At 37.0% G+C, this 26,718-nt stretch overlaps 1 protein-coding gene across 4 annotated transcripts; it reads right to left on the bottom strand.

Annotated features, from left to right (window-relative positions):
* Positions 1-586: 586 nt before the first annotated feature.
* Positions 587-26,597, bottom strand: si:ch211-168k14.2 (phospholipase D1). 4 transcript variants are annotated; one of them, XM_056754883.1, is made up of 27 exons: positions 26,377-26,597; positions 21,178-21,354; positions 20,954-21,084; positions 20,647-20,792; positions 20,211-20,328; positions 19,910-19,975; positions 19,103-19,161; positions 18,913-19,005; positions 18,384-18,536; positions 18,012-18,161; positions 16,518-16,601; positions 14,867-14,948; positions 14,628-14,738; positions 12,742-12,951; positions 10,241-10,475; positions 9,740-9,871; positions 9,418-9,543; positions 7,720-7,838; positions 5,055-5,168; positions 4,800-4,910; positions 4,029-4,114; positions 3,827-3,940; positions 3,453-3,502; positions 2,457-2,591; positions 1,716-1,869; positions 1,134-1,251; positions 587-819 (listed from the first exon to the last, which is right to left on the bottom strand). In XM_056754883.1, the coding sequence occupies exons 2-27, from the start codon at positions 21,332-21,334 to the stop codon at positions 595-597; spliced, it is 3,279 nt and encodes a 1,092-aa protein (XP_056610861.1). In that variant the 5' UTR covers positions 21,335-21,354; positions 26,377-26,597; the 3' UTR covers positions 587-594. The 4 variants fall into 4 exon arrangements, 3 of the variants coding, with proteins under 3 accessions (XP_056610861.1, XP_056610862.1, XP_056610863.1); XM_056754884.1 differs by lacking the exon at positions 16,518-16,601; XR_008907308.1 differs by lacking the exons at positions 587-819; positions 1,134-1,251 and having other exon boundaries at positions 1,737-1,869; positions 3,457-3,502.
* Between the last annotated feature and the right edge of the window lie 121 nt (positions 26,598-26,718).

Below are 26,718 nucleotides of genomic sequence, written 5' to 3'. Positions count from 1 at the left end.
ACAGTTCACCTTTTTTTGTCTTCGTGTCAGTGTCTCACAATATGTTATTATTTATAAGCGTATTATGTTTAAGTTCACTGTTATCTTGTTGTATTAGAGTGGACTCACAGTTAATAACATGCAGACACTTGCTGATATTATGACAAGACAGTGAATGTATATGTATTATGTGTTTGGGATATTTAAAGATATTTAAATAATAAGAATCATTGAAATAACATGCTTAATATATTTTGTAAAAATGAAGTTGCAATTTACAAATATTATGTGATTTTAAATTAAAAGTCTGTGATATTACCTAAACAGGTTGTTAATAGTTTGTATCTTTGGTCCATTTTGATTTGTAGTAACAGAAGAAAAGAAGTATGAACATATAAAGACATCTTTAAAGAAAGAACATCTGCATTGTCCATGTATAATTGACGAGAGTTCCCGCAAGGACACTAAAGGATAAAAATATAGTAGAAGGTTTAAGCACACAACGCTGTATGAGACGACAGCAACAGAGGTAGTTCTCATGGTAAGGGTTCCTCAGAAGTATGCATGCTATTGACACCACATTAGATGATTTGCATCATGAACCTTCAAAGTGTCCTATGTCCACAGCTCAATAGGCATGATTCCTTCTTTAGAGTTGAAAGAAGGGAAGAGATTCTCTTCAAAGAGGAAGTATAAAGGGAACTGGACCAGATAGCCACGTATCTTCTTGAGTTCCACGAAGGCCTGGGCAGGATCCTCAGTAGCCATGCAGGGCTGGGACATGTAGTCCCTCAGAACCTTATAATTCAAAACTGCATCAGTGGGCAAACATCTAAAGACCTGAAAACACCAAAAATCAAAGCATTTCAATGATGAATCAGTCAATTTCAATGATAAGCAAAATGCTGATTCAAGCAGTCCGTCGGTAAACGTATGCTGTATTGACCGAGTCAGCTAATCTCATTTCTTAGATCGGTGATTATAGGAAGCTCTTTTCTAGGAATGATTCAAGGGCTATTGGGAGCACTTTTTAAAAGGAAGGTAGGCGCCGTAGACTTTCCAGTGCACTTTTCTTTGGCGGTTACCATTTAGGGCTTTGATTAATCTATTTAGATTTATGCATTTGGCAGACACTTTTATCCATGTGTATTTACCTTGTCATACACACAAGCGTTCTTGGCAGCGGTCACCATCCAGATTTCCTTGTAGAATCTGTCACTGATGGGATCACTGATGTCTATGCTGTTGTCTCCCAGCAAGCCAAGAACAAGCCTTAAATATAAGAAATAGATTTCACACATCAGTTTTAAAGTTTGTAATGTAACAGAGCACACATAACCATCTCTCAATGTGAAAAACATAAAGTAAAGGAATTCATTTGAATCACATTGATATTTAGATGCATTATGCAGACACTTCAACCTATACATATTTAACAGTATGTCTTTCCAGGGATTCGAACCCTTATCCTTTGGATACTATAGATGGATGGATGGATGGATGGATGGATATGATGGATGGATGGATGGATGGATGGATGGATGGATGGGTTGGTGGTTTATGGATAGATAGATAGATATTTTACATAGATTTACATTTTTTCACATTAGCACTATTTGTATTATAGCAATGCAAACAATAAGATTATTTGTTTATAATTTATGAACAAAGTCATAACCATTAGTCTCCATTTTGTGCAACATGCAAATATTATTGAAGCTATGTGAAAAGCAAACCTGAAGCTTTCTTTTCGCAGAGACAGAGCAAACCTGCCAGCTTGATAATCCTCTCCATCCATTACAGAGGGCTGGAAATCTGTGTCTTCAACAATCACAGCCATTTCACTGTCTCTCTTTCCCAGCATGCTCCTGTCATTGATGTTTGCCGAGCCTACAAATCACAAACACTTATCAAATGACCGCTCTTAACATCAGGTTTTCGCTTCGCTACTATCATGACCAATGCCTGTAAAGTGTGAGGAACGTGTTTTGGATCTGGATTTGGGAGTGACCTCTCCTGGGAGGCTCAAGGACACAGTTTAGGCTAAAGAGTGACATTTTTCACTTGTCTTCTTCAAAACCTGTTTTTACGGATGATGGGATAATTGGAATTGATAGAGACAAACAGGATTTAAGCGACGTTAAATTGGATTTTAATAATGCATTTGAGGTGGGGAGAAAGGCGTGATGCTTTTCATAAACATCTGTTGATGCTTGTTATTCTGCTCACATACGAACCACAATTGTTTTTCTTTGGCTGCAGTGCACTCTAGTGGTGAGAAGTGGGAGAGACGTGAACAAAATAAACAAGTTTTGCCTCTGAAAGACATTGGATTTGGCTGTACAGCCTACTTGATATGAAAATAAATAAATATGAATAATACTTGAATTTATTAACTTTAACATAATATAACACAATATATTGAATACGCATAATAAAAATATGAAAATAACTGCTCTGTGGGCAGTGTGTCTGACCAATAATGACAGTGCAGTCGTCCACGATCATGAGCTTGCTGTGAACGTAAATTAGTTCAGTGACCAGACGCCCATCCAGGTCAGCATGAGTGCGCAGGCCGCAGAATGAGATGTACTTGATCCAGCAATCTGCCACTGCAATGAGAAATATGCATAAAAACACATCGGCCAATTCTTTTGGTCTTCTTATAATTAATTATAATCTGAACAACAGCAGACAAATAACATATACTGCTTTAGATTTTCTAGATTCAAAAAGAATCCAGTGAATTAGTAAATAAACAGCTACATTAACTTAATAAAATCTTTAGAAATCATATAATTAATTTTTTGGAGCGAGACATTTAAAAAAAGTTTATTTTTATGAAGATAAATAAGTATTTAATTAGCAAATTATAGTTTTAATATACACTTCATATTTTGGGGGAAATTCTAGAAATATTTGAGACGGATAATACATTTTTGTAATTTAAATTGATTTAATTTAAACAGTATGAAAGAAAATTTGTACCAGTGTAATTTGTTCTACCAAAAATTTAGTAAATTTTTACTAAAGTTTAATGTTTTAGAGCATAAAGATCAACGTGGTCTTGAGAAATGTTTGTGGTTTTAAACAGAAAAAGTCTTGCATTATAAATAAACCTGGAAATAAAAAGAAAGTTTTATCATTTTGAATCTACAGGTGCATTTATTTTTGATGTAAAATGAATACAAATAAACAATTCAGAATATGCACAATTCAATTCAATTTGTGATTTCGCAAAGCAAATAATTGCAAAGTACAGGCTTCTATTGAAGCAACAGAATTTATTCTCATAATCTCATGATCTCGTAATGCTGGGATCGATCATCTGATTAAAATTTTCAATCCAATTTGTCACACATTGTTTTATGTTGTCAATGAAAAAATATACACAAACAGGATGTAAATAAATATAAAATAGATGCATTTAACCAGACTGTAAATATATTATATACCTTTACAGGTCTACTTACTCACACATTTGAGCCTCTCAACAATCGAGTGCTCCCCTCGACACATTGTCCTGTAATGAAAAAAGAGAGCTTTCATTTCCCAAACACTTCCTGTCTTTCACCAATTACGTGTCTTTCCATTCCCTTTCAACAAACCAATCACATCCCTCCCTGAACCCCACAGCACGCTTCTCCGCTTCTCTTGCGGTATCAAGGCCAGTGTTGAGACTGCAGGCTGGGGCTGTAATTGTCTCTTTGCAGCATGTGAGGAGCAGGATCTCTTGTTTCTACATTACACACGTGTCATTTACCGCAAGCGGCCGTTCAGCTGCTTTTTTGTCCTTAATTGTGGCAATTTGGTGATTAGAGAAGACGCATGTTTGGAGGATTATTACCTGTAATTAAAGTACATGATTGCTTTGATGGCTTGGCCCTCCCCTGATGAGATGTCACCTTCAAAGCCTGGCAACAGAGGCATCACCACATAAACTCGAAACGTCTTCTTTTCCCTGTGGCAGAGCCATAGATTGAGTTACAGCCTCCCATTAATGTTTACTGTATGTTTGTATACACATGTAAGCATTGTTGTGGTCACACCTATACGCTCGCAGGATTCTTTCTGTGATCGCATCTCCAATGCTGTTGTGGATGGTTTTGTCAGAACAGCTGATGAAGAACTGATTCTGAGATAAAAAAGATGATGAGACATAGATCTAAAAATATAACATACAAACTATAAAATGGACCAACAGACACACTGTTTAATAAACGGTTGGTCCACCCCCAAAATAAAAACGATGTCATGAATTATTCACCCTCAAGTTGTTCCAAACCTGTATACATTTCTGCATAAAGCATAATTAACTACCATTGTAAAAGAAAATATTGTAATGTTTTTGTTCTGTTGAACACAACATTTTTTTGAAGAATTAAGAAAAACAAGCATTTCTCATGTACATTTGACAACCATTTTACATTTTTTCTACTATGGTAGTCTATGGTTCCACAGAAATGAAAATATCTCGCTTTGTGTTCAACAACACAAAGTAATGTACAGGTCTGGAACAACTTTGAGTAATTCATGACAAAATGTTTCAAACCTGTATGACTTTCTTTCATTTGATGAACAGAAAAGAAGATATTTGAAGAATGTCGGTAACCAGTTAACATCGGATCCCATTGACTTCCATTGTTTGTACACAAAACCACTGAGACATTTCCCAAAATACCTTCTTTTATGTTCTTACATAAAAACAGTCAGAAAAAGGGTATTAAACCCCGTAAGGGTGAATGAATGATGGCAGAATTGTTATTTTTGTATGAACTTTAAGGCAAGATGTCATCATTGATGTTGTTTTGTAGCATTACCTCTATGTAGATGAAATGTTTGCTGTTCTGGATGGCCGATATATAAGCTAAATGAATCGACTCCTCGTGGACCTTTGAGCCCGTAGACCACTGGCACACAGACCTCAAAATCTTTTTATTTGTTTAGGGGAAGACAAAAAATCCCATTTACTGTAATTTCACATTTGTCATGTGGACGAAAATGTTCTTATTCGTAAAACAATGCTGATTGCAGATCAAACACGTAGACCACAAATCCACATGTAGATTTCTCACCTGAACGTTACCTCGGGTGGATCTGCCGTAATATTCGGCTGGCACCATGGGCGCGGAGAGAGACTTGGGCACGAGGTAGGGGTAGCACATCGCCCCCGACCGCTTCTTCACCAACTAGCAAATAAAAGGAGAGTTGATTGGGATCAGACAGTTGACTCCAAAATCACACCCCTAAAGAGCGCTAATTACTGTGCCACATCCAGATAGCCTGTTGGGGCTGACCATCAACCCCTGCTTGCCACCTCCACTCCCCAGAGATGAAGGACTTTGTTGAGGCTGAATAAGTCTCCCTTCCTATGTTTAGTCTTAGACAGTGCTGCTGATTACAATAAATTGATGGCCGTGAGTGTGCAAAGTTTTTCTGAAACTGCGTTTTTAATGTCTATTGTCCCAACTAGACTATACTCAGACTGTTTTCAAACGGGTTCAAATGTCGTTTGAACATGAGACACGCTTTGTTTCCGAGCAAACAAAGGAGTTGTGTTGCCATCCTATACCAATTATCTGCATACGGACGCAAGAATATTCTTGATCGTTTTTATGTTTTCAAAGTATTTGGTACTTTATTCATTCTCATGTTGAGTAAAAATGTCATTTGTTAAGTGAAGTTTTTGAAGTTTTATTTTGTTTGACGCTTTCACCCCTGTTGAAGAAGGCGCTCGTGGTGCAAATTAGCGAGCTGTGCGCCATGTCAGTTTACACCGTGGGCAAGCGGTAATCTGGGCCTTGTGCTTATAAACAGATGGTTCTCAGGCAATTAACAACTGGCGTAATGTGTTGATTAAAATCCATTGAGCCCTGATGAGGTCGAACTAACATTAACTCTGCTCACGGGCTGCTGGCAGATGCCCAAGCGATACTCATAACTCCAGTGACCTTGATAGTGAATCACAAGTCTGAATCATCGCAGTTCTTAAAAAGAAAGCTGGACTTGAACTAATTCAGTTAATTTGAGTTTCAGGAACTTACAGTGTGTGTCATGTGTGTGATCATTATGGTGGGAGTGTGGACCACATATATCTATTCTAAATACGTTCTGTATAGACGCACACGCCTGGCCCGAAGTTAACTTCTGGTCTATGTTTGGTTATGAGAATTTGTTAGAATATATTAGTATAAATGTATACTCATATTTGTATAAGCGTTGTATTACATTAAATTAAAACAACAGTTTTTGATTCTTTGTGGAGGTCTACCGGAAGTTACGTTTGGGCCACATAACGTTTGTTTATGTTGCCGCTGAAACGTCTAAAAAGTTAAAAATTAAACATCACATTCTACTAACTAGCACACACACACATCTGTCTTATGTCATATATGCTTATGCAAGACATGGTTTGCTCATCTTCAATATGTCAGACAACATATAGACATCTTTAATATATCCATAAGGTGTTTATAATTTAGATGTAAAACTGCTCTTTCTAAAATGTTTAGCAGATGTTTTAACACAGCAGATGTTTTCCTCATCTCCAGATCTTTAGGAGATGTATTACAGATGTAGAGACGTCTCCGAGACGTATTGCAGATGAGCAAACTATGCATTGCAGCTGTCTTGCAGATGTCAAATAGACGTAAACCAGATGGAGTGTGCTGTCAGGAAGATGTACTATTTGATATGTTGGTAATAGATATGAGCTGTTCAACAAAACGTATTTGCTCAAATGTTGTTCTTTTGTAGCTTCGTGGAGATCCCAGACATGTTTCATTAAAAAAACCATTGAAAGATTTCAATATGAAATCAAACATTTTTCATCAGATGTATCCCAATCCAGATTATTTTAACCATGCAATCTACATTATTTTACACATCCATACTATAAAGTTTTTGTCTTCATTTTTCCTTGAGAACTCGATCAAATCTCCTGGGCTATAAAAGAGCCAACTCTGAGCGTATGCATTTTTTAATATCTCATAGAGATTCAATATAATCAGTTGTATAGGTTTATTAAATATCATACAAAATTGAAGTCATCATCAACAGGAAATACAATTCATGTTTCTCATTACGTCTCCGACGCAAATCACTGACCGATCAGTTCTCTTTACTCTCTTTCTTTGTTTTGAATGTCCCATAATCAACAGCAAAGGATATAAATGAGACTTGTCTGTCTCTGAGGCGTAAATGTTCATTTCCACTAAACACCTCATCAGAGGCATTCAACTGCCTTTTGTTTGTCACACAAACACCTGGCATCCTCTCCTTTAATTATTCACCAGCCGAGCGTCTGATCGGTAGCCAAGCCTGAAATATGACTGGCATAATCCAAAGGAAATCATACAGGCCTCAAACCAATTCAATTACAGAACAATCAAAGTAAAAAGACCTCTAATTGCTCTAAAAGGGGGCTGAGAGAGCGGGCAGCCATTGAATGCTGATGGCATTCAGAACAGGACACAAAGAACAACTGCAGGGGGTGCTAAGCTCAAGCTAATAGAGATGGTTTGTCCAAAAGACTTGAAACCCTTCATGAGTATTCTGTGATCTTTAGTCAGCATTATGGCTCTGAATGGAGGAGGTCCTTCTTATACAAAGTTCAAAATATGGTTGATAGTCACATTCTAAACATTGCAAAGTGTGACTTAACATGTATTACTTCCGTCAGTCTTGTTACTCTTTAAACTCCAATGTTATTGATCAGGAAAAATACAGGACAATTCCTACCTTTGCAAAATTCCACCTTTGGATAAAATGTCTTGCGATATCTCTCGCAGCTTTCCCATGAACCGCCACCCCGACGTCATGCCAGGGCATCCGCGGTGTCTTATACCTATCAATGAAATCTTAACACGAGAAAAATAAACAACACACATCCAGTTACATTATCCGAGTTCTCATACGGAAATGACCTACAGGCCTTTTGAAGCCATCAGAGAGCGGCCTTTCTCTCTCACAAGCTTTGACAATGCACACCGTCGTATTCATACTGTATAAATATGTGGATTGTCAAAAGAGATTGTGAAAGAGAAAGGCCGCTCTGTGAATTCATACAGCATATCTATCAGTCTTCTACGTTCCTGCTGTGTCCCACCCTGTTGACACTACTGTATGTGAGGCAACAGGACTTCGGTTTTACAAAGCAGCATTTCAAAAATAGAGTTATCTCCCACTCGAGAAAGAATAGAGATGGAGAAATAACCCCATACCGACTGGCCGAATGAGAGAAACAAATTTGATGTTGTCTGTTCCTCAGTCGCTCAGAGTTTTGATTTATTTGATGGTTTGGCTGAAGACACCAGAGTGTGTGGTATAGATGTCAGTTTTTGACTAGTTTTTCTTTTTTTGTTAGTTTTATTAAGAACTTGAGCTGTACTTTAACAAAGAAAAATGGCAAAAAAATAAATGAGTGTACACTATAAAAGAAATAGAAAATGTGCTGGTAATTTTACGGACATTTCTGTTAATGATACAATTTATAATTAAATGTATAATACATTTATTATACTAAAATATAAAATATTTTTTTATAAATTTCTTTAAGTCGTCATTAAATGGAAGTAGTGTTCATATTATTTTCCGTATCCTGACATACAGTCGAGGAAAAAAATTAAAAGACCATTTCAGAGACTGAACAATAGTACAACGTACTGTACTGTATGTGTTTAGGTAAAATCATAGTATTTGTTTGATTTCTACCACATTTCAAATAAAATTATTTTTCTATTTGCATTTATTTGCAGAAAACAGAAAAGATGCTTTGTATTTTTTCAGACCTTTTCAGACCAAGAAAAAACGTTCATATCCACTCTTAAGCAATACAACACTAATATTCCATGTATTTAGGAAAAGTTTAAAAATGATTGTTTTATGTGATAACACATTTTTATTCTTATCATGCTGTCAGTCTTTCACATTTCACAAGTCGGATGACTTTATGTCACTCCTGAGGTTTGATTTTGTTGAACACTGGACTGGAATGACGCAATACATCTAAAAATGAAGATTTGAAATGAAAATTCGCCAAGTAAACAGCTTCTGATTTGAAAGAAAATGTTGGACGGAATTTGATTTCCCAGAAGATGGGCGTTGCTAACAAAATGGAGGATTTGAATGCAAGTCTGCAGTCAATGGTGAATTATTTCCCACCGGACTCACCATCGGGAACCTCCCATGAAAAGCTCTGTCCACGCACCTTACGTCGTAACAGGAAGTGATGAGACGTCGTTTGGAGGGGGAAGCATATCAACGTTTTTGATTCAAGATTATGAGGGCGCATGAATACAAATGAATTAAAGAAGTGCACAGATAAGTCACTTATACATTTTTTTTTTGTAAAATAATCAAAATTCAGCCGTGGTTTGTCATACTGCACCAATGCTAAGAATAGTGTTTTATTCAGTGTGAATGTAAAGTGTGACATACCGTCAAAAGGTTTGTTGAGTTTGACCCAGTCTTTAAGAATAAAGTTGCAATAATCTTTGCCATGCCAGAAACGCGTTTCTCCATAGAGTTCAGCACTGCCTACGTAACTTCTGAGGGAACTGGTCTCTAAAACACATGCCAAATACATTCTAATATATCAGTTCCAAATAGCAATCTTCAGAGATCTTTAGACACCTCTAAGATAAGACTGTCACAACATAATTAGTCTTTTAGTCAAATCGTAATGAAAGTGATGGATTTGGCTGTGTGTGTATGAATAGTCTCATGTGTCAAATAAATTTGTTTGTTTATATGTACTGACCGTAAGGCAGAGGGAGAGAGTGATGCAGCCCAGGATAATATGAGTCACTTGAATTGAGGGACAAACTCTTGGTGTAACATTCCCGAGCCAGTTGTGTCCTGGAATTAAGACTATTCCTGCTACTGTAATATTCTAAACACAGAACACACAAAAACACATTCTCTGCTATGTATGTATCAGTTAAAAAAAATTCTGGACGAATGCTTTTAGGGACTATATTTCAAAATGAATGAGTATCAAACACTCTCCTTCTTTATTTTTTTACAAACGTCTGTACATCATTGAATTAGAAGTTGCAAAAACCTTTTCTCAGAACAAATGTCACCGGGCAATTTTAATAAATCATTTTAACAAAATGGTTGCCAGATTTTCCATCTTCAAGTTCAGACAGGGCCCTGCTCTGTCTATGTTAGTTACACATAATGAAAAGAGGTTGAGTATATAAAAAACGAACATATCTCATAACCCGAGGTCACATTTATTCAGCTTAATTTCTCTTACTGTACTCAGATCCATCAGGACTGTTGCGACTCTTCTCCTCTGTGGGTTTTTTTCGTCTTTCTGTGGACAGGGTGAGGCTCATGTTGGTCTCTCCCGGTTCCTCCATCATGTGAAGGGTGAAGCTCCCACTGCTCTCCTGTGGATTCCCCACCGAGCCTAAATCTCCTACTTTTCCCCCTTCACCCACCGCTCTAAACTTCATCTCCTCATCCTCCTCCACTGTGGCCACTGACTGCTACAAGATCACAAAAACACAATGATTTAAAAAAAGATGTCAAACAGGTCCAGGAGATTACAAAGTAGATCAAATGTTTAACTTTACTCTTTACATTGTTGAAAAAGTCAACCGAGAATTGTTAGTCATTTTGCTCTGTAGTGCAAAGGGTTGTGGGTAATATCATCCAAAAAGCATGAAATACACACTCTGACATTCCAAACACAGAAAATGTACTATGTAGTATACTTTTATGTTATTTTTAATGAGGTACATACTACGATTACCATGACAGTAACTGTTTTATCTATAGTTGATATGCTGAGCTGTCAGTCTAATGTACACAGCGTGCGGTAATGGCCACCCGGGTGGCATCTGCCTTTGGAAACCACAACCTAAACGTTAGTGTAAGTGACTCCGCGTGTTGCGTGGATTCATAAAGAGTGAAATGCCCTCTGATGTGTGCGAGTTAATGGCTCACGGGGATCATAGCGGCCAAGACTTGACAAATGGCAAACGTCAGAGCCCTATTCTCCTGGTGGGCATAATTTTATTAAGTGCAAATATCACCGTGCTCCTAAGGAGACGTTTTGAAAGGTTAGACCAACAGCTGTAACAGTTTCATGTATATTAGCAAAGATTTTACAGTTGAGAAACCCCGCATTGATAGATACAGTCAGTCAAGCATGCTAAGGGAAGCCCCTTAGTAAATGCAATAAGTGCCTTCATCTGAAGGGTTGAAATCATGTTTATTTAAAAGCTCGGACCCATATTTAATGACACAAAGGCAGGCAGGTAGGCAGCGGGACGGGAGAGGTGGCATACAGGAGAAATAAAGCTCCCATTTAGTGGCCCGTCATTTGTTGACTCACTCATCCATGCAGAGCCTTTATGTTTAATGCAAGTCTCTGGGGGCCGGAAAGGAAGGACCCGGAGAGGAGGGTTGGAATTATCAACCACAGGCCCTTCAAAGTGCCCCAGATGCTTCATAATTGCAATTTTACGTTTGCCCCAAATCATCAGCCACAAAATCAATCCCTGCAACTATACAGCTGAAAAGCAGTCTGTCTTTTTATCACTATTGTCAAGACAGAACATTTAAAATATTTATTTTGTGATTTAGGTTAGCTACCAATGTTTGTATAATTCAATATACACTCTACTTTATAATGCATTAAGGGACGTTCACCCAAAAACAAAAATTCTGTTATCATTAACACAGCTTGTTTTTTCTTCCTAAGAACCAAAAGAAGATATTTGGAATAATGTTGGTGAACAAACAACAGCGCTTCCCATTTATTTTTATTGTATCGACACAAAACCAATGCCAGCCAATGGGTACCGCCCCTTTTTGGTTACCAACATTATTCAAATCTTCCTTAAAGAGATTATCCCTTTAAGGAACATTCCACTTTTTTGGGGGAAACATGCTAATTTTTCAACTCCTTAAGAGTTAATAAATTGAGTTTTACCGTTTTGGAATGTATTCTGCCAATCTCCGGGTCTGGCAATAGCACTTTTAGCATAGCCTAGCACAGATCATTGAATCCAATAAGACCAGTAGCATCGCGTTCAAAAATGATCAAAGAGTTTCGATATTTTTCCTATTTAAAACTTGACTCTTCTTTAGTTACATCGTGTCCTAAGTCACCTTGGATAAAAGCTTCTGCCTTCATAAATATAAGGTGTGTATATAAAAACAGTTTTACTTATGAATGTTTGTGACATTTCAGTAGTGACATTCAGTTTATTGATAATACTGTAGTACTGGTATTAATACCAGTACTGATGTTTCATTGCACATGATCTGATGAAGCTTTCGTGGGCAGCTGTCAGGTGCGTCTCAGCTTCCCCCATTGAGATCTTTGACAGATATCAGAAAAACTCAGCTGGCAATAACATGGCAAACACTGATGTTGACAAACATCGCAAGGCCACTGTGGGCCATCGCTCTCCATGGGTCACATTTACAAGAAGTTTTTCCTGTCCAATTCACTTACGCATCAGTGACGGAGTCTGACTTAACAGCCAGTGATATCATCTATTTCTGATCCACACTCTACTCTCTCTTTTTATCCCTCGAGGAATACATCAATTCCAGGATTTGTTAGGATCTAAGACATGGAAGCTTCTTATACTAACTGAATACAACTAATAATGACTAGGATGATGATCACACGTTTTCTGACAAACGGTTACTCTGCATTTCTGTGTTTTTAGAAAAAATTGTATTGTGTTACTGTAGAACTCAATTAATAAATGATAATAATGACAGTGTTGATCTTACATGAGTAAAACTGGGAGAAAGAGCGGGACTGGGCTGTGGGCTTCTTCTGACACTTCCCACATCAGTCAGCCTGTGTTGAGAGTCGTCCCATCTTCCGTAGGCCAGGTCAATGCCTCCCAGGAAAGCCAGCGACTGGTCAATCACCACTGACTTCTCATGGTGAGCCCAGAGCAGTGCTGTGGACGGCATGTGATCGGGGTGTCGGATGACCTGTCAGTCAATCGAGACGGGCAGCTCATCAGGTGCGTATTCCTCAATCTCACAAGACACGTTTTTATTAATAAAAATGAAAATGGAGGGATTCTTTAAGAACACTGCCATTCTGTTTCTACTATTTCTGCAGAAGTAAGTATGTAGAACAGTGTGCAAATTTTTCGTATGCTTGGGGTGCCCAGATAAACCAATGAATTTACAAAATGTACTTTATAAATTTACAGCACACAACAATATCTCACACTCTAAAAAGTGCTGGGTTATTTTTCAACATAGCACTGGGTCAAAAAGTGACCAACCATGATTTAACCTATGTTGGGTTTTCTCAACGCAAAATGCTGGGTTATTTTAACCCTTTGTTGGGTTGAATATATGGTAACCATTTTCTGGGTTACTTTAACACAATGGTTGGGTTAGTCTCCTTTTTGGCCCAACGTTGGGTTGAAAATAAAAAATGCACCCGACTTCCTTTTGAACAAATCAACTGAAAGAAACTAAATAACAGTACTTATGAACAGATAACAAGATGTTTCATCTACACCGAGGAAAAGTGATGTCACTGTAGCATTTTAGTTTAGTGTAAATTATTTATTGCTATGTAAAAAAGGGTAGGCAGTATAGACCACTTCACCAGATTTAAACACTGGTCCAGAAGCACTTCCTCTTAAACTTCCGGTTTCAGTTTTTTAATCTTAAATCCAAAACCTCATTAGTCCAAATTCTATTTTTTCACAAAATGGAACTTTTTTATTTTGTTAATCAGTTGTGACGATTAAAAGGAAACAGGAAGTTATTTTGAACCAGCGTTGTTTACATCTTTGCGTACTGCTTCTATACTGAATTGCATAGAATGCTATGAGCAGTACACTACCTAGTTTCTAAACTCAGCCTGAAAGTTAAGTAACTCATATTTTAATGAAGCCTAACACAAATTTTTTGTGAATTGACATAATGTCCTAAAATTACATATTTTAATACATCTGATCGTAGACCAAGAATAACATCACAATGTAGATACAGAGTGTCAATCTTTGTTGAGGTTCAAACATCTACAGCTGTGTCTCTGCCAGTTTTGGTGGAGCCTCCTGAGGACACCGCCCACAGCAGAAATTTTACACCACCAGGGCCCAGGAATACCTCCATCCAGCTGCTCTGCCGCTCGTGTCCTTAGGGTGTGGATCCCAAACCACTTCCCAGTGTCACTCCACTGCCCCAGACTCAACCATCACTCCAATAAAATAAAGTGACTGTGCGTCAATCCCTCGCTGCCCAGAGGTGCAATGGTGATGAATACCGCAGTGCTGTGGTGCCATATAAGCTCTATGGCACCAGGGGAGGAGGCAAACTCACAGCCCAGGGCTCTTACAAAGACAGGAACAACCTGACCAACTCGGTAGGGTTACAGATCCTTCTCATGAAACTAGAGAGGATTTCTGGCAAACATGATCTAAGTAACATGCTATTCCTGTCACTGGAGGTTGTGGGTATGCCGGGCACCCCTGTGTTATGCGTGATGTGTTTTGATGGAACGTTAGACATGATTAGATGTACAAGTCAAGCACATGTGGTGGGTGATTGAGAAGCTGATGTGGAAAGACAGGCCCCCTCTGTAATTCAGTCAATTTTAGCTATGATTCTGTGTTTTCCAATGTTTGACATAATGTTTGACTCACCTTGATGTTTGAATGGAGCCCAATAAGGGTCTTCTTCGTGTATTCACTATTCAGACCCATCACTACCTCCACTTCTTTGTAAAGCAGGACAAAAATCTTCACTCCTTGTTGCTGAACAAAAGCCAAATGTTGTCAAACTACCGATGGCATCAGAAACATGAGATATAGAACAGTGAGGTGTGGTGAGAGGCAAAATGAAACTGGCTGAAGTCCAGATCTAAGCAGATGTTCATACTCACTGCTTTGCGCTTGAGGACATGATCCAATCTCCACATGTTCCCATCCACCACCGGTCGCTTGAGGAAGATTTCTGGACTCAACCTGAGGACCACATCAAAACCAATGCCAGTAAATCCGTTTTGAAAAAGAAAATCTCAATAGATTTTATTAAACTATCAAATATTATACACAAAATGTATAAACACCACCGGTCAGTGGCGTGGCGTCTGAGTACCGGGGATCTGGGGCTCGCATCCAAGTTTTATTCATGGCCGTCTAATACTGTAGACATTAGATGACTGATCTCAGATCTGATGTACCCATGGGCAGATGGGAGTGCGTCCTCCCCCAGAACAAAAATTTGAGTGTAAAAACGACGTCTCTTTGCCAGCAGCAACAGTGGCGTAGTGAGTAAGACGTGTGATAATTAATTGATGTTACAAATGAACACAAGATCGAATTCGCCTTTTGCCGAACTACATTTTCACATCACAAATCAGATCATCCAGGCATTTATTTTAAACAGAATGAAAATATTTAAAAATGGCTAAAAGGTGTTTTAATAATAAAGTACATGATAAGGTTAGGGGGTAGTAGAAAGGTCTTTATTGTCCCAATTAGTTGGCATCCATTTAGTACATGTACATGGATAATTCATTTAATACATATAATCATTTAAACTGTATTGTTTATGTATAATGTTGAAATTATGTTGTTTACCTTGCCAGGTCGAAAACGGAATGAAGTTTAATTTATATAGACTCTGAATGAGCTCATCAATGTCAATCTGATTGAGGTGCCCACTGGCCAAACATATGAAGGATGGTGAGGATTACTATCCAATCAAATGAAATAAAGAAAGTATTGTCAGAAGCCGAGGTTGGAAGAGTGAAAGAGCCAGATGTAAGTAGCTAAATGTTTAATGTTTGAAAAATGTATATACATGTTAGAGACGTTCACATGTCGCGTGTAAAAACACGTGCTTGGGTGTTTGTGCGCCATTGGGGTCTGCCGTAACTATTTGAGCGTGATTTACGAATGTTTAAAAAAAACTTGAGTAAACGACCGATGTTCAGTAATGTACAACGCAGTCTCGAACAGACGGGCCCGCTAAAAGTTTTGGCATACGGGCCCAGACCTGACTTGGTACGCCACTGCCACCGGTCAAAAGTTGTGAATTGATGTGAAGAGTGACTTGTTTCTCATTCTCTTAAAACAGTTTTGAACTGAAGGCGTACAGTTTACTAAAATGTATGAAATTTGTTTTGTAAACAAAAATATATTGTTCAAATATAAACTTTTTTTATTACAAGCTAAAATGTTATTTTGAAAAAAAAATTTGAAACGGATAACTGAATTAAAAAACCGCCAATAAGAGCTTGGAATAGATGGGACGGTAGTGACTTGGATAGTAGATATACCGTACATAAATTATACATATTCCCTGGGTTGGCAGTGCACAAAAAAAAATGGTGCGCTTTTCCTGTACTGTAGATTCTTATATTACAAAACATCTTTATACTCCAGGTCCATTCTTGCAAAAAATCGCACTGCCATCAAATGATTTGCAATAGAACACAAAAAGAATAATCACTGACACATCAATGTGTGCGAAATAAACACTTGCGGAATTTGAAATGATAGATACATGATTCTGATTCTATTCTGTACCACCAGGCTGTGATGAAGATTTCTTCCTTTGCACCTTCCAGGGCATCTGCTATAGCATCAAAGTATCCAGCTGCGTTGACAAACCTTCAAAAGATGCACAGTGTGCCTCATTTAAGAAGTGTGACAGAATACTTCACAGAGAATTATAACAAAATGTTCTGGCTCGTGCTGATTGTATGTTGACAAGAAAAGTCACCACATATTAAAAATACTATGCAAAAGAAATTGGGAAAAATATAAAGAAAAATGGTTCTTAACTTGAGTATTACTGTATATTCATTATTATTAATTAGTATATTAAAGGTCCAGTGTATTAAGTATAGTCGCATCTAGCGGTGAGGTTGCGAACAGGTTGTCACGTTTTGCTTCTTTGTTGAAGATAAAGTGTTTATGAAATGCACTGCGTAAAGCAGTTTGTCTGTTTAGGGCTACTGTCGAAACACGTGGTAAATTCCATGGAAGGGGACCCGCGGTGTGTCGATAGAAATGGCACATTCTAAGGTAATAAAAACAAAACCCTTCACTATGTAAGGCCGAGTTTACACTTGAAATCTTTTTGAAGCTGAAAGCATCTGTTTTACATTATAATCCATGGAGAAAACTGTGTTTTTAAGAAAAGTCCTGAGCGCTTTTTTTAACACCATCGCCGGCGTCAAGCACATTTTTCACAGCTAACCAACGACAGTGACCTTTTGTTTCCACAACAACATGCGAGGAACGTGATTGGTCGAGAAGGCTCAAGCTTGAAAAAAAAATGGTGGCCGAAACGCCTGTTGGAGAATAGTTTTTGATAAATATAAGTTAAATTTTCCCTTTCAATAACTTTTAATTGCATTTCTAGAGAGAAATTAGCATTATAGTTTTTAAATATGTGATTGGTTATAGCAAAGACATTTACATTTACATTTAGACATTTAGCCGACGCTTTTATCCAAAGCAACTTACAAAGAGTTTAGGAGCAATAAGCGATAGTTCATACAGGAGTCATAATACATTAGGTGCCAATACAAAGTTACTGGTTTCAACAAAAGCAAGACCACTACATCTTTTTTCATTTGTTTGTCAAGTATTCACAGAAGAAATGGGTTTTAAGTAGTTTTTTAAATGTAATGATATAACAAAGACTTAAAACAAATTACAATTTTGACTTAAGTTTAAATAACTTAAAACAAAGATGCTCTCTGTTTATAATTTATTAAATAGATTTCCTGTAGCATACCTATGAGATCTGTCTCTCTAAGCTGCCTTCATGCACAAATGCTATCTATGTACATTGCTGCTATTCGTAACCTCAACGCTGCGAGTGTTTTTTTTACTAAAAAAGAGCAATGGTCAACTTATCAAAACTTTAAAAAAGAAGTCAAATGTGAACACAGCCTATGGTCTTTATACACCTCTAAAGACAAAGACATAGTTATGTATATTATTTCATTGCTGTTAATAGATTCTCCAAAAAATTACACACTGGACCTTTCAAAGTTCATAATATCTCACCATTTTGATGTAGTGTTTTCTCTCACAGGTGTGAATGACCCATGGCGGTTCTCTCTCAGATAGTCTTGCCCGAACATTTGAGCAAACTCATCTATGGAGTGACCCCACCAACGAGCCTGTCTATGTGTGGAGCACTTAATAGTAAGTGCCCTGTTAAAAATGAAAAAATAATAACATTAATTGATACTTTGCTCATCATGTTAATGTTGCAAAATATCATTTTATTTCATAGACTGTGTCGTTACTAACATTTGTTGTTTACGGATATATCTAAAAATGAAGTTTATTTTAAATGCCAATTACTTAAAAAGACATTGGGGTAGACAATTGTCATTAACAATGATGAAATTGAATGAAAACATTTCAACCTGCCTGCATAAATTCTCAACAGTCACTCCGTGTCTGACTCCGGTCTCTCTGGTCCCTATTTTGATGTGAAATCCCTTATCATACAGCATCACTGTACCTACTTGGCCATCCTTCGGCCTCATGTAGAGAACAAAGGAGTCTTTTACCACCAGCCATCTGAAACATGAAGCAGTCACCACATGAGAGCTGAAACAAGGAGGAGAGCCGTTCCGTCGGCTGTGGGAAAACATAATCATAACCTAAATAAGTAAATAAGCGCAGCAGAAGACACGCCTCGACCCGATGGCCCAGCAAGGTCGCAACCTGAGCACCGAAATTCAATTGGAGCCGAATCGTCAGTGTTTGCTTTTAAGGGCCGTGTTCTGTTATTCGCCAATATTCATTTCAGGGATTGGTGTCTTTTCTTCACCTTCGCATGTGAAACCGTGAAATAAAGATCATGTGCTGTTCAGCGAAGCAGTTTTCTCAGAAAGATTGTGTGTCTAAAAAATGTGATTAGGAGCTTTATGGAAAATCCGCAAATAGTTCTCACCTTCTGGACCAACGGTAACAGACGCTGTTGGATCCACACCAGTAACACACAGGGAATGTGTTTCCTCCTGATTTCTTTAGGATTAGACCTTCACTTTTGTCAATGCAAATAAAATTGTAAACAAACTTGCACAGGTATAAAATTAGACTCTGGTCTTCATATGAAATAAAGATAATAATTATTCTCTTACATTCCCTTTGGTCCCAGGTCCTGGATAAATGAGATCTGACTCACTTCCAGGAACTCAAGCTGAAATGAAATTCAAACACACTATAGTTAATTAGCATCAATATGCCTTGAACCAGCTTTAAGGCAAATGCTTATGAGCCAGGCACCAGTTCATTACAAATATGCTTATCAATATTTTAGTTAGCCGTGCTACCTTGCAGTTATTGTGTCTAAAATGGAAAAGAGAAAATTGCCATCTGCTACGAAATGTACGGTCCAGCTCGAGGTGGAAACTGAAGCAGGGTGTGAATGTTTCCGGGTACATGTTCTCTTAAATTAGCCTAGCAAACGAATATTAATTATGTGACTGTCAGACTATTAGCTTGTGAATCACTGAATTAAGTGGGAATCTTAGAGGCTTTCTTTTTCTACAAAAGAGCCTGTTTTAATGAGAACAGACACAGCAGGTAGAGTTCCAGACTGAACCTTCCTTCTGCCACCTTGTGAACAATGCATATTTTCAACAAAAACTAAAAAATGCTAAGGCAGTGCTGCTCAAATACACCATGAATACTACTGTATATATGGGAAACTTATACAAAAAATTGTTTTACCTATATACAGACGAATTACAATAAATGTCACATTTTGTTGTATTTCATAAGTATAGTATTATTTAAGAATTATTCTATTATTTGAAGCACCTTGGAATACTATGTACTGTAAATACAATCGTTAATATGGTAATCATTTAGTTTCGGTTGTTCAATGGTACTGCCAGCGAAATGGATCAAAAAGGGACAGGGTAAGTTTTGCATCTGTGACTAACCGTTGAAGGATGTGTCCTGTACAAAGGCCTTTTTAATACATTCCTCAGATAGTCTTCAAGTTGCATCTGTTACAACAAAAGAAAGTCCGGAAGAAATATGCTGTATAATGTATAGATGCTTTATCAATATAAATTCTTAATAGTTACACCATCTTTACTTCCAAACAGAGATTGTATAGCATTAAAGTTACTTAAAGAGAAAATAAAATAATATATTGGTTAGGTAAAACGATTAGCATGCCAAGACAATTTAAATTGTTTTGTTAAAATGAGAATCAATATAAATATATCAAGATTTAACATTTCTGTTCATCAGCTGTTCCTCCTTGACTAGGGCATCAGGTCTCCGTGGTAACATAGGTATGTGTTCTCCGTGAAATCTTTTGCGGCCCTTGAATGACCTCCTTTTTACAGAGTGCCTGTCAAAAAGAGAAAATATTCACAGATTTAACTAAATGTGGTACTTGTTCGCATGAAACCAGCTCTGATTTGATTATCTGAGAGGTTCTTCAGCGCCCTTCAGACGGAACAGTGCAGTGAAGTTGAGAAAAGGGTTTTGGTAGGGTTCAGAGCGCGCTAACAAGAATACATCTGGGACAAATTGAGCACACCCAACTGAAAAATGAAAACATTTAGTGATACAGAGATCAGTGGGGTGGATTGTGTTTTCGGGGGGCGTGTTGTGTTGCATCTGTGAGAGAGTTTGGCATGTAAGAGATGAAATTAGCAGAGCTTACATTCGACTTGGCAGGGGAATATTTAAGAGTGCCTTGAATCTGAGCAGGTCCTGATGAAGCCCCTGAAAGTGCTTGAAACGCCGCTTGATTTTCCATTTGAAGTCTCCGTGGCTCAACTCTATGGTGTACAGGTTGGGATTCAGCACCTATGGATTCATTTTAAGAAACAAGAACTTGAATTTAAAACGCGTTCATTTAATTATCCTAAGATTGTCCTGAATAGAGACATAATACAATGGAGACAAGTAATGTACAGTATGTATCGTTATTTGTTTTTAAAAATATACTAGAGAAAATAGATTCGTACCCTTTTGGATGTGAATCTTTCCACTTCTGTCACCTGCACCACGATTGGCACATCTTCAAGAAATATAACACCATCCATCGATTTAAATGGAAGAAAGTTGTATATTGCCTGAAAGGAGGTCGTCCTTGTTTCTAAAAACAATCATATAATTTCAATGGTAGAGTCATTATTGTGATTATGAGAGGTCAGCATGAGGTCACTGAATACAGAGAAGACACACTGACCCAGGGGTTTACTGCCACAGAGGTCAGTATGACAGCTCATGTCAAGTTCTTCTGGGTCGTCATGTAGTTCATCTTGGTCCAGGCTGCCAGAGAACTGGCTCATGACTGACTCCAGGCGCTCCAGTTTAGGAGGCTTCTGATGGCCACTCAGAACCATTTTCACTTAAAGACATTCATCTGCAACATCGATCAACATTCATTCAACACTACGCACAAATAATATATGTAAATATATTTTAGAAGATTTTCATTTATTCATTAGCTCTCATTCAAAGCGAATAACAAAGAAGGAGTTTTTAACACTTTGTCCTATAATAAGCATAGTCTGCAAAACTATGTTTATAAGAAAAACAGGGTTAACGCTATAGGGAGAGATTAACAATATTAAAGGTGATTTTTTTAAGTTAAACAGTGGGAGGGGTTATGGGTTAATCAAGTTGATGTGGAAGTTGTGTTTTCAGTAAAAAAGAAAAATGACAATATAATATTCAACATATTTATGTATAAAATAAGACTTTTTATATATTAATATGACAGTTTTCTAATTCATTTAATTTATACATGATACTATTTTTGTTCAAGATATGTTTTTTGAAACTCCTCAGATCAATGGTATAAAGCTCCATACTGTAATAGACTAAATGCTATACTATTAATTTTATTTTATTAATTTCATTTATAATTTATATCTTGTCAAAGGATCTTAAAGGGACTAGTTTACTAAATAAAATCATTATTTTCAATATTTATTCACATAATTCCAACCTTTTTTTCTCCTGCAAAACACAAAAGATATTTTAAAGAACGTTGGCAACCAAACAACAAGGAGTGCGTTTTATGTGTTTACATGATATAACGTTAGTAGCTTAATAAGCATAACCGGAGTAACACTGAGGATATAAACGCACTCATTGGCCCCCACTGACTTCCATTGTATGTATAAAAAAACACTCTCAAATCAAGACATCTCTCAAATCTTCTTTTGTGAGAGTCATATATAGGTTTTAAATGGCATGAGGGTAAATAAATAATGAAATGCAGAATTTCTATTTTTGAGAGAACTATCCATTTAATTAACATTAACCTCTATCAGTAACACAGCAATAAATTAAAACAACCAAAACATTAGCTCTCTTCAACCCCTTTATTTTAACACTGACACCCCTTCTAGACCTTCAGGTCTTGTTGTTTCTGCTAAATATGCATAAATAATTGCAGTCTGATTTTCGGTCACTGATAATTGCCCCCATATTCAAAATGCATGAAATATGGATTTAACAGCTGATGCTGGTTACAGCTCTCTGGTATTTATATGAGGGGGTAATAAGTTAATGAGGGGCTTCTGTCCTCTCTTCTGACCAGCCCCAACGCCACTGGCCCAAATGCAAAGTGACAGACCCGTCATCAGAGAACACAGGGACGTAATGTCTTGTGATCCCAGAAAGGATGACAGACATTGATTTTTTTCTGATCTGACGGTACATGGAATGATAACAGAAAGGAAAGGTCAGGGTCAAATGGCATGAAAGTGAGGAAATGGCTGGATATCACGCAATGTCATGGCCCATAAAAACAATTCCTAAACTTAACAATGTGAAACTTGATTTAATGAAATCAGGTTGGTCAGTGTGATCTTTGCGAGTTTATTAAAGAGATGGTTCTCTAAAGAATTTAAATTCTGTCATCATTTTCTCACCCTCATATTTTTTCCTTCCTGTACATTATTTTGTTCTGCTGAACACAAAGGAAGATATTTGGAAGAATGACAGAAACCAAACAGATCTCATCCCCAATTGACTCCCAAATTATTTCCCTACTATGGCAGTAAATGGGGGATGAGTATAATCTGAGGGTCAGAGTAAATGATGACAGAATTTTCATTTTGGGTGAATAGTTTGTTCTAATTTGAGAAATACTTTCTATTTCTCTCACAGAATAAAAAAATCTGAGGATACAGTATACCAGTCCATGTTTAGATTAGCTTGTTGTATGTAATGTCATTTTACACCTACAAGATATTTTTACACATACTTTTTGCTTATCAGTGTGTGTGTGTGTGTGTGTGTGTGTGTGTGTGTGTGTGTGAGAGAGAGAGAGAGAGAGAGAGAGAGAGAATTTTGTGCTTCATTTCACCTGTCACTGCTCCCTACGACTGAGAATCTTCCTAATGGCCAAGGCAAGGGGCCACAGACAATGTACAATGAGGGGCGGAGTTAAACACATATGCGATTTTCCCAACCAACAATGAAGTGTGTCATTTCTCCATCCCTTTTTCAAACTGGAATAGACTGAACCCCAAACTTGTGCGGGTTGTTTTGCTAGTCTTTACACTTTTCTGTAGGATTAACCTTAAAATAGTACAAAGCAAAATTTCTATCGAATAAAAAAATGCTTTCTATTTGAATTTGTTTGCAGAAAATGGAAACAAGATAAACAGGTCAAAATAACAGAAAATATTCTCTACCACATGAGCTGGAACATCTTTTAAGAATAAACTTTAACCTCGCACTCATAATATCGGAGCCCGAAGGAAGGTCATGCAGCGACAGCTTTCTTCCACAACCAGGGATGGCATAATATTTAGCTATCTTTAACGGCATGTTTGTTTATTTCTAGCTTGCTCTGACTCTGGACTGGAATGGCCACCAATGAAAAATTGGAATGTCTCAAAATGTTTCCGTGGCTGTGCAGTCTGTGCGTGTCCAAGGGTGTATTACAGAAAGCAGGGTTAACTAACTTACTTTCAGCTAAACCCTGAACTCTGGGTTGGTTAACTCAAACCTTGCTTACTCGGGGTATATCGGTTCAAGAACACGTTTGAAGGGTAAGTTTAATCAACCTTCCATAAATTGCCCAGAGTTAACTCTTGCTCACAGGAACAAACTGAAGACATTGCCAATGGATCACAGATTCCACGAGTCACCGTGGATACGGCTAAGAAGCAAATGTTTCACAGACAAGCCTTAAGGCTAGTCCCAGACAAAAACATTTTTCTAAGGCATTTTTATAAAAGTTAATTAAGTATCACAATATAGCTAAGGTATAGTCCTGGTTTAAGCTAAGTCCTGTGAAACCGGGTCTTAAAGTTTTTGACTGAGAAACAACATTTTACAACATTTTTCTCAAAGGACTTAAATCTGCATCGGTGTGTATAAAGTGCTGAGTTACATTAATATTTTGCAACTGAATTTATACGTTTATAGAACTATAAACGCAATTAAATATATAAGATAGTTTAGAGGCTAAGATATATAAGTGTTTTATACTAAGTTAATATATATATATATATATATTCACATAGCTATCTCTGTTAGATTTGTTAAGATGTTTGTAACCTTTCTTTTACCATGTTTATTTTTACCAGTTTACTGTACATGTATTAAGTACATGGCTTATTGTGTAGACTGTATAGTGAACATCTATTTTGATCCTTAAAAAAAAGACTTTTATTTGATTTTGTGAAAACTGCCTTTGCAATGTATCTGCTTTACTTTAAACAGTTGCTGATGTAGTCATATTAATGGATACTCATTTAATTGTAGAAACTGTATGACAGTTGTCATAACCACACTAACCATGATAATTCATTTGTATTAGAGGATTAAGGTCTGCTGTGACAGAGGTAGAGAATGAAACGTTAGGTCCACAGTTACATGTTCAATATGTCATGTAATACATATCCCTTTTATATTAATGTATTTCAATTTTTTGGTTTGACTTTGTTAGCTGAAAGGCCATGGCTTTCCAAAATGTTAAAGATATGGAAAAAGTCCTTTCAATACTATACTATACGAGGAGGCTGAGGATCAGAAAGACATTTTGAAGTTTTTATCATGTAGATCGATTTAAAGTTTAAATATCTGGACGCAATGCCATAGATAGATGATCCGACTGGGGTCACCAAATAAAGCCTTAGAAACCGGGCAGCCTGGGTATTGAACATGCAACCTTTGAGTTTTAAGTCTGGCTCTCTGACCATTAGGCCACAACTTTCCTTGACTCAGTGCATCAAATATAGCCTAGTAAGTAAACAAGAGTAAAGATATGGAATTGCTCAATTAAATGTTCTGCAATTCACTATTTACATCTTTAACTGTTGGAAATTGTAAAGTGTGCATATACATACAGCGATATTTGGAGATGCTTTAATAAACCTAATTCAAAATATATACAGTATTCAATATAAGTACTTAAAACCTTAAATGAGTTTAATAATAACAACTTACATAATTTTATCCAAATTGTATTTCATTTTAAAAGGTTAAATTATAAACGTAATAATGAAATTAGTTCTGAATGCTGATTTGCGATAGGTGAGATTGAAAATGTAATTGTAATATTATTGTAAAATGAGTATATATTATACGTTATCTGTGCTTCCATGCTCACTTGACGTCAAAAGCGCACACATGCGCAGACAATCCCTGAAGCTCAGTGACATTTCCTTGAAATTAACTTATCCAAGGAAAATATCTTCAGGGAGTGAGTTGCTATGGTTTCTTACATACCCTGAAAGTTATCTCCGTTTTTGGAACCGAAAGTTGAGGTTATCAGCTAACTAACCCTTAAACTTACCCAGTATGTCACATAACCAGCTTTCTAGAATACCTTACAGTTTCTTCTACCAATTCTTATGATTATTTTAGAATTCTTAGTAAATCTGACTTGATAAATTCATTAGTTGGGAAGGACAACAGAATTTGAATCTTTCTTCTTTTAGTTTAATATCCTTGGTTACCATTAGTCATGGCTCATATTGTCATTGTAGAAACATGGCATCTACTGCTTTCTGTTTCAATTTAGTCATTTAGGAAATCAAATCGAGTTACGTATATTCAATACTCTCAATATAAGTACACAGCACAACATTTTTACAGTATTAGATTGGATCTGTGGGAGATCCAGGTTCATAGATTTACTTAGGCCTCAAATTGTCATTATAATGAAAGCATGTGTGTGAAAACTGCAATTTAAGTTTTTGGTGTAATTAGACATGATGTGTGTCTCCATTCAGTAGAAACGGAATTCATTAAGCAGGTAATAAGCACGTTATTGAGCAAATGTTCTCGATAACATTAAATCAACCACTACTTCAACTGCCCATTGTTTCATCAAAGGGAATCATACTGTCGGAAGTGGGGAAAAACTGACACTTTGAACAGCGGGAAGGCAAACTAAGGAAATATAAAGAGTTCTTACCTTGTCTTTGAAGCAAGCGAAGGAAGAAAACGTAGACAAACTTCCGACCTAGCTCTCTCTTAGAGTTGAGACATGGCAACAGGTTGTCACTTTTTTACTTCTAAACACTATATCGGTAACCTGTCTCTTTCTGATGCAGCATAGAAAACTGCTTTCCATTAATTTGAGGAGTTTTGAGCCTGTTTTCCTCATTGAATTATGTCAGCAACACGACTGGCCAGTTCCATTCAGAGCTCTTACAATGATCATAGGGAAACAAGGGAATGGTTTCAGTGTACGCTCAAAGCCTCTATTGATAGTGTAAAGCTCTGCTACTGGTTTGAGAGTTTGTCTTTGAATGTT

The sequence above is a fragment of the Triplophysa dalaica genome, chromosome 8 (genome assembly GCF_015846415.1).
Source record: "Triplophysa dalaica isolate WHDGS20190420 chromosome 8, ASM1584641v1, whole genome shotgun sequence".
Classification (NCBI taxonomy): Eukaryota; Metazoa; Chordata; class Actinopteri; order Cypriniformes; family Nemacheilidae; genus Triplophysa; species Triplophysa dalaica.
The sequence above is the reverse complement of the archived record's forward strand: the minus strand, read 5'-3'. Positions and strand labels throughout refer to the sequence as shown.

Coding starts and splice junctions, on each gene's coding strand:
- si:ch211-168k14.2 (XM_056754883.1), bottom strand. CDS start 21,334: ATGGTTCTGAGTGGCCATCAGAAGCCTCCTAAACTGGAGCGCCTGGAG. Junction 19,006..19,102: donor GACCTGGGACCAAAGGGAAT/GTAAGAGAATAA, acceptor CATTGACAAAAG/TGAAGGTCTAATCCTAAAGA. Junction 2,592..3,452: donor TGAGAGGCTCAAATGTGTGA/GTAAGTAGACCT, acceptor TTCTCATTGCAG/TGGCAGATTGCTGGATCAAG.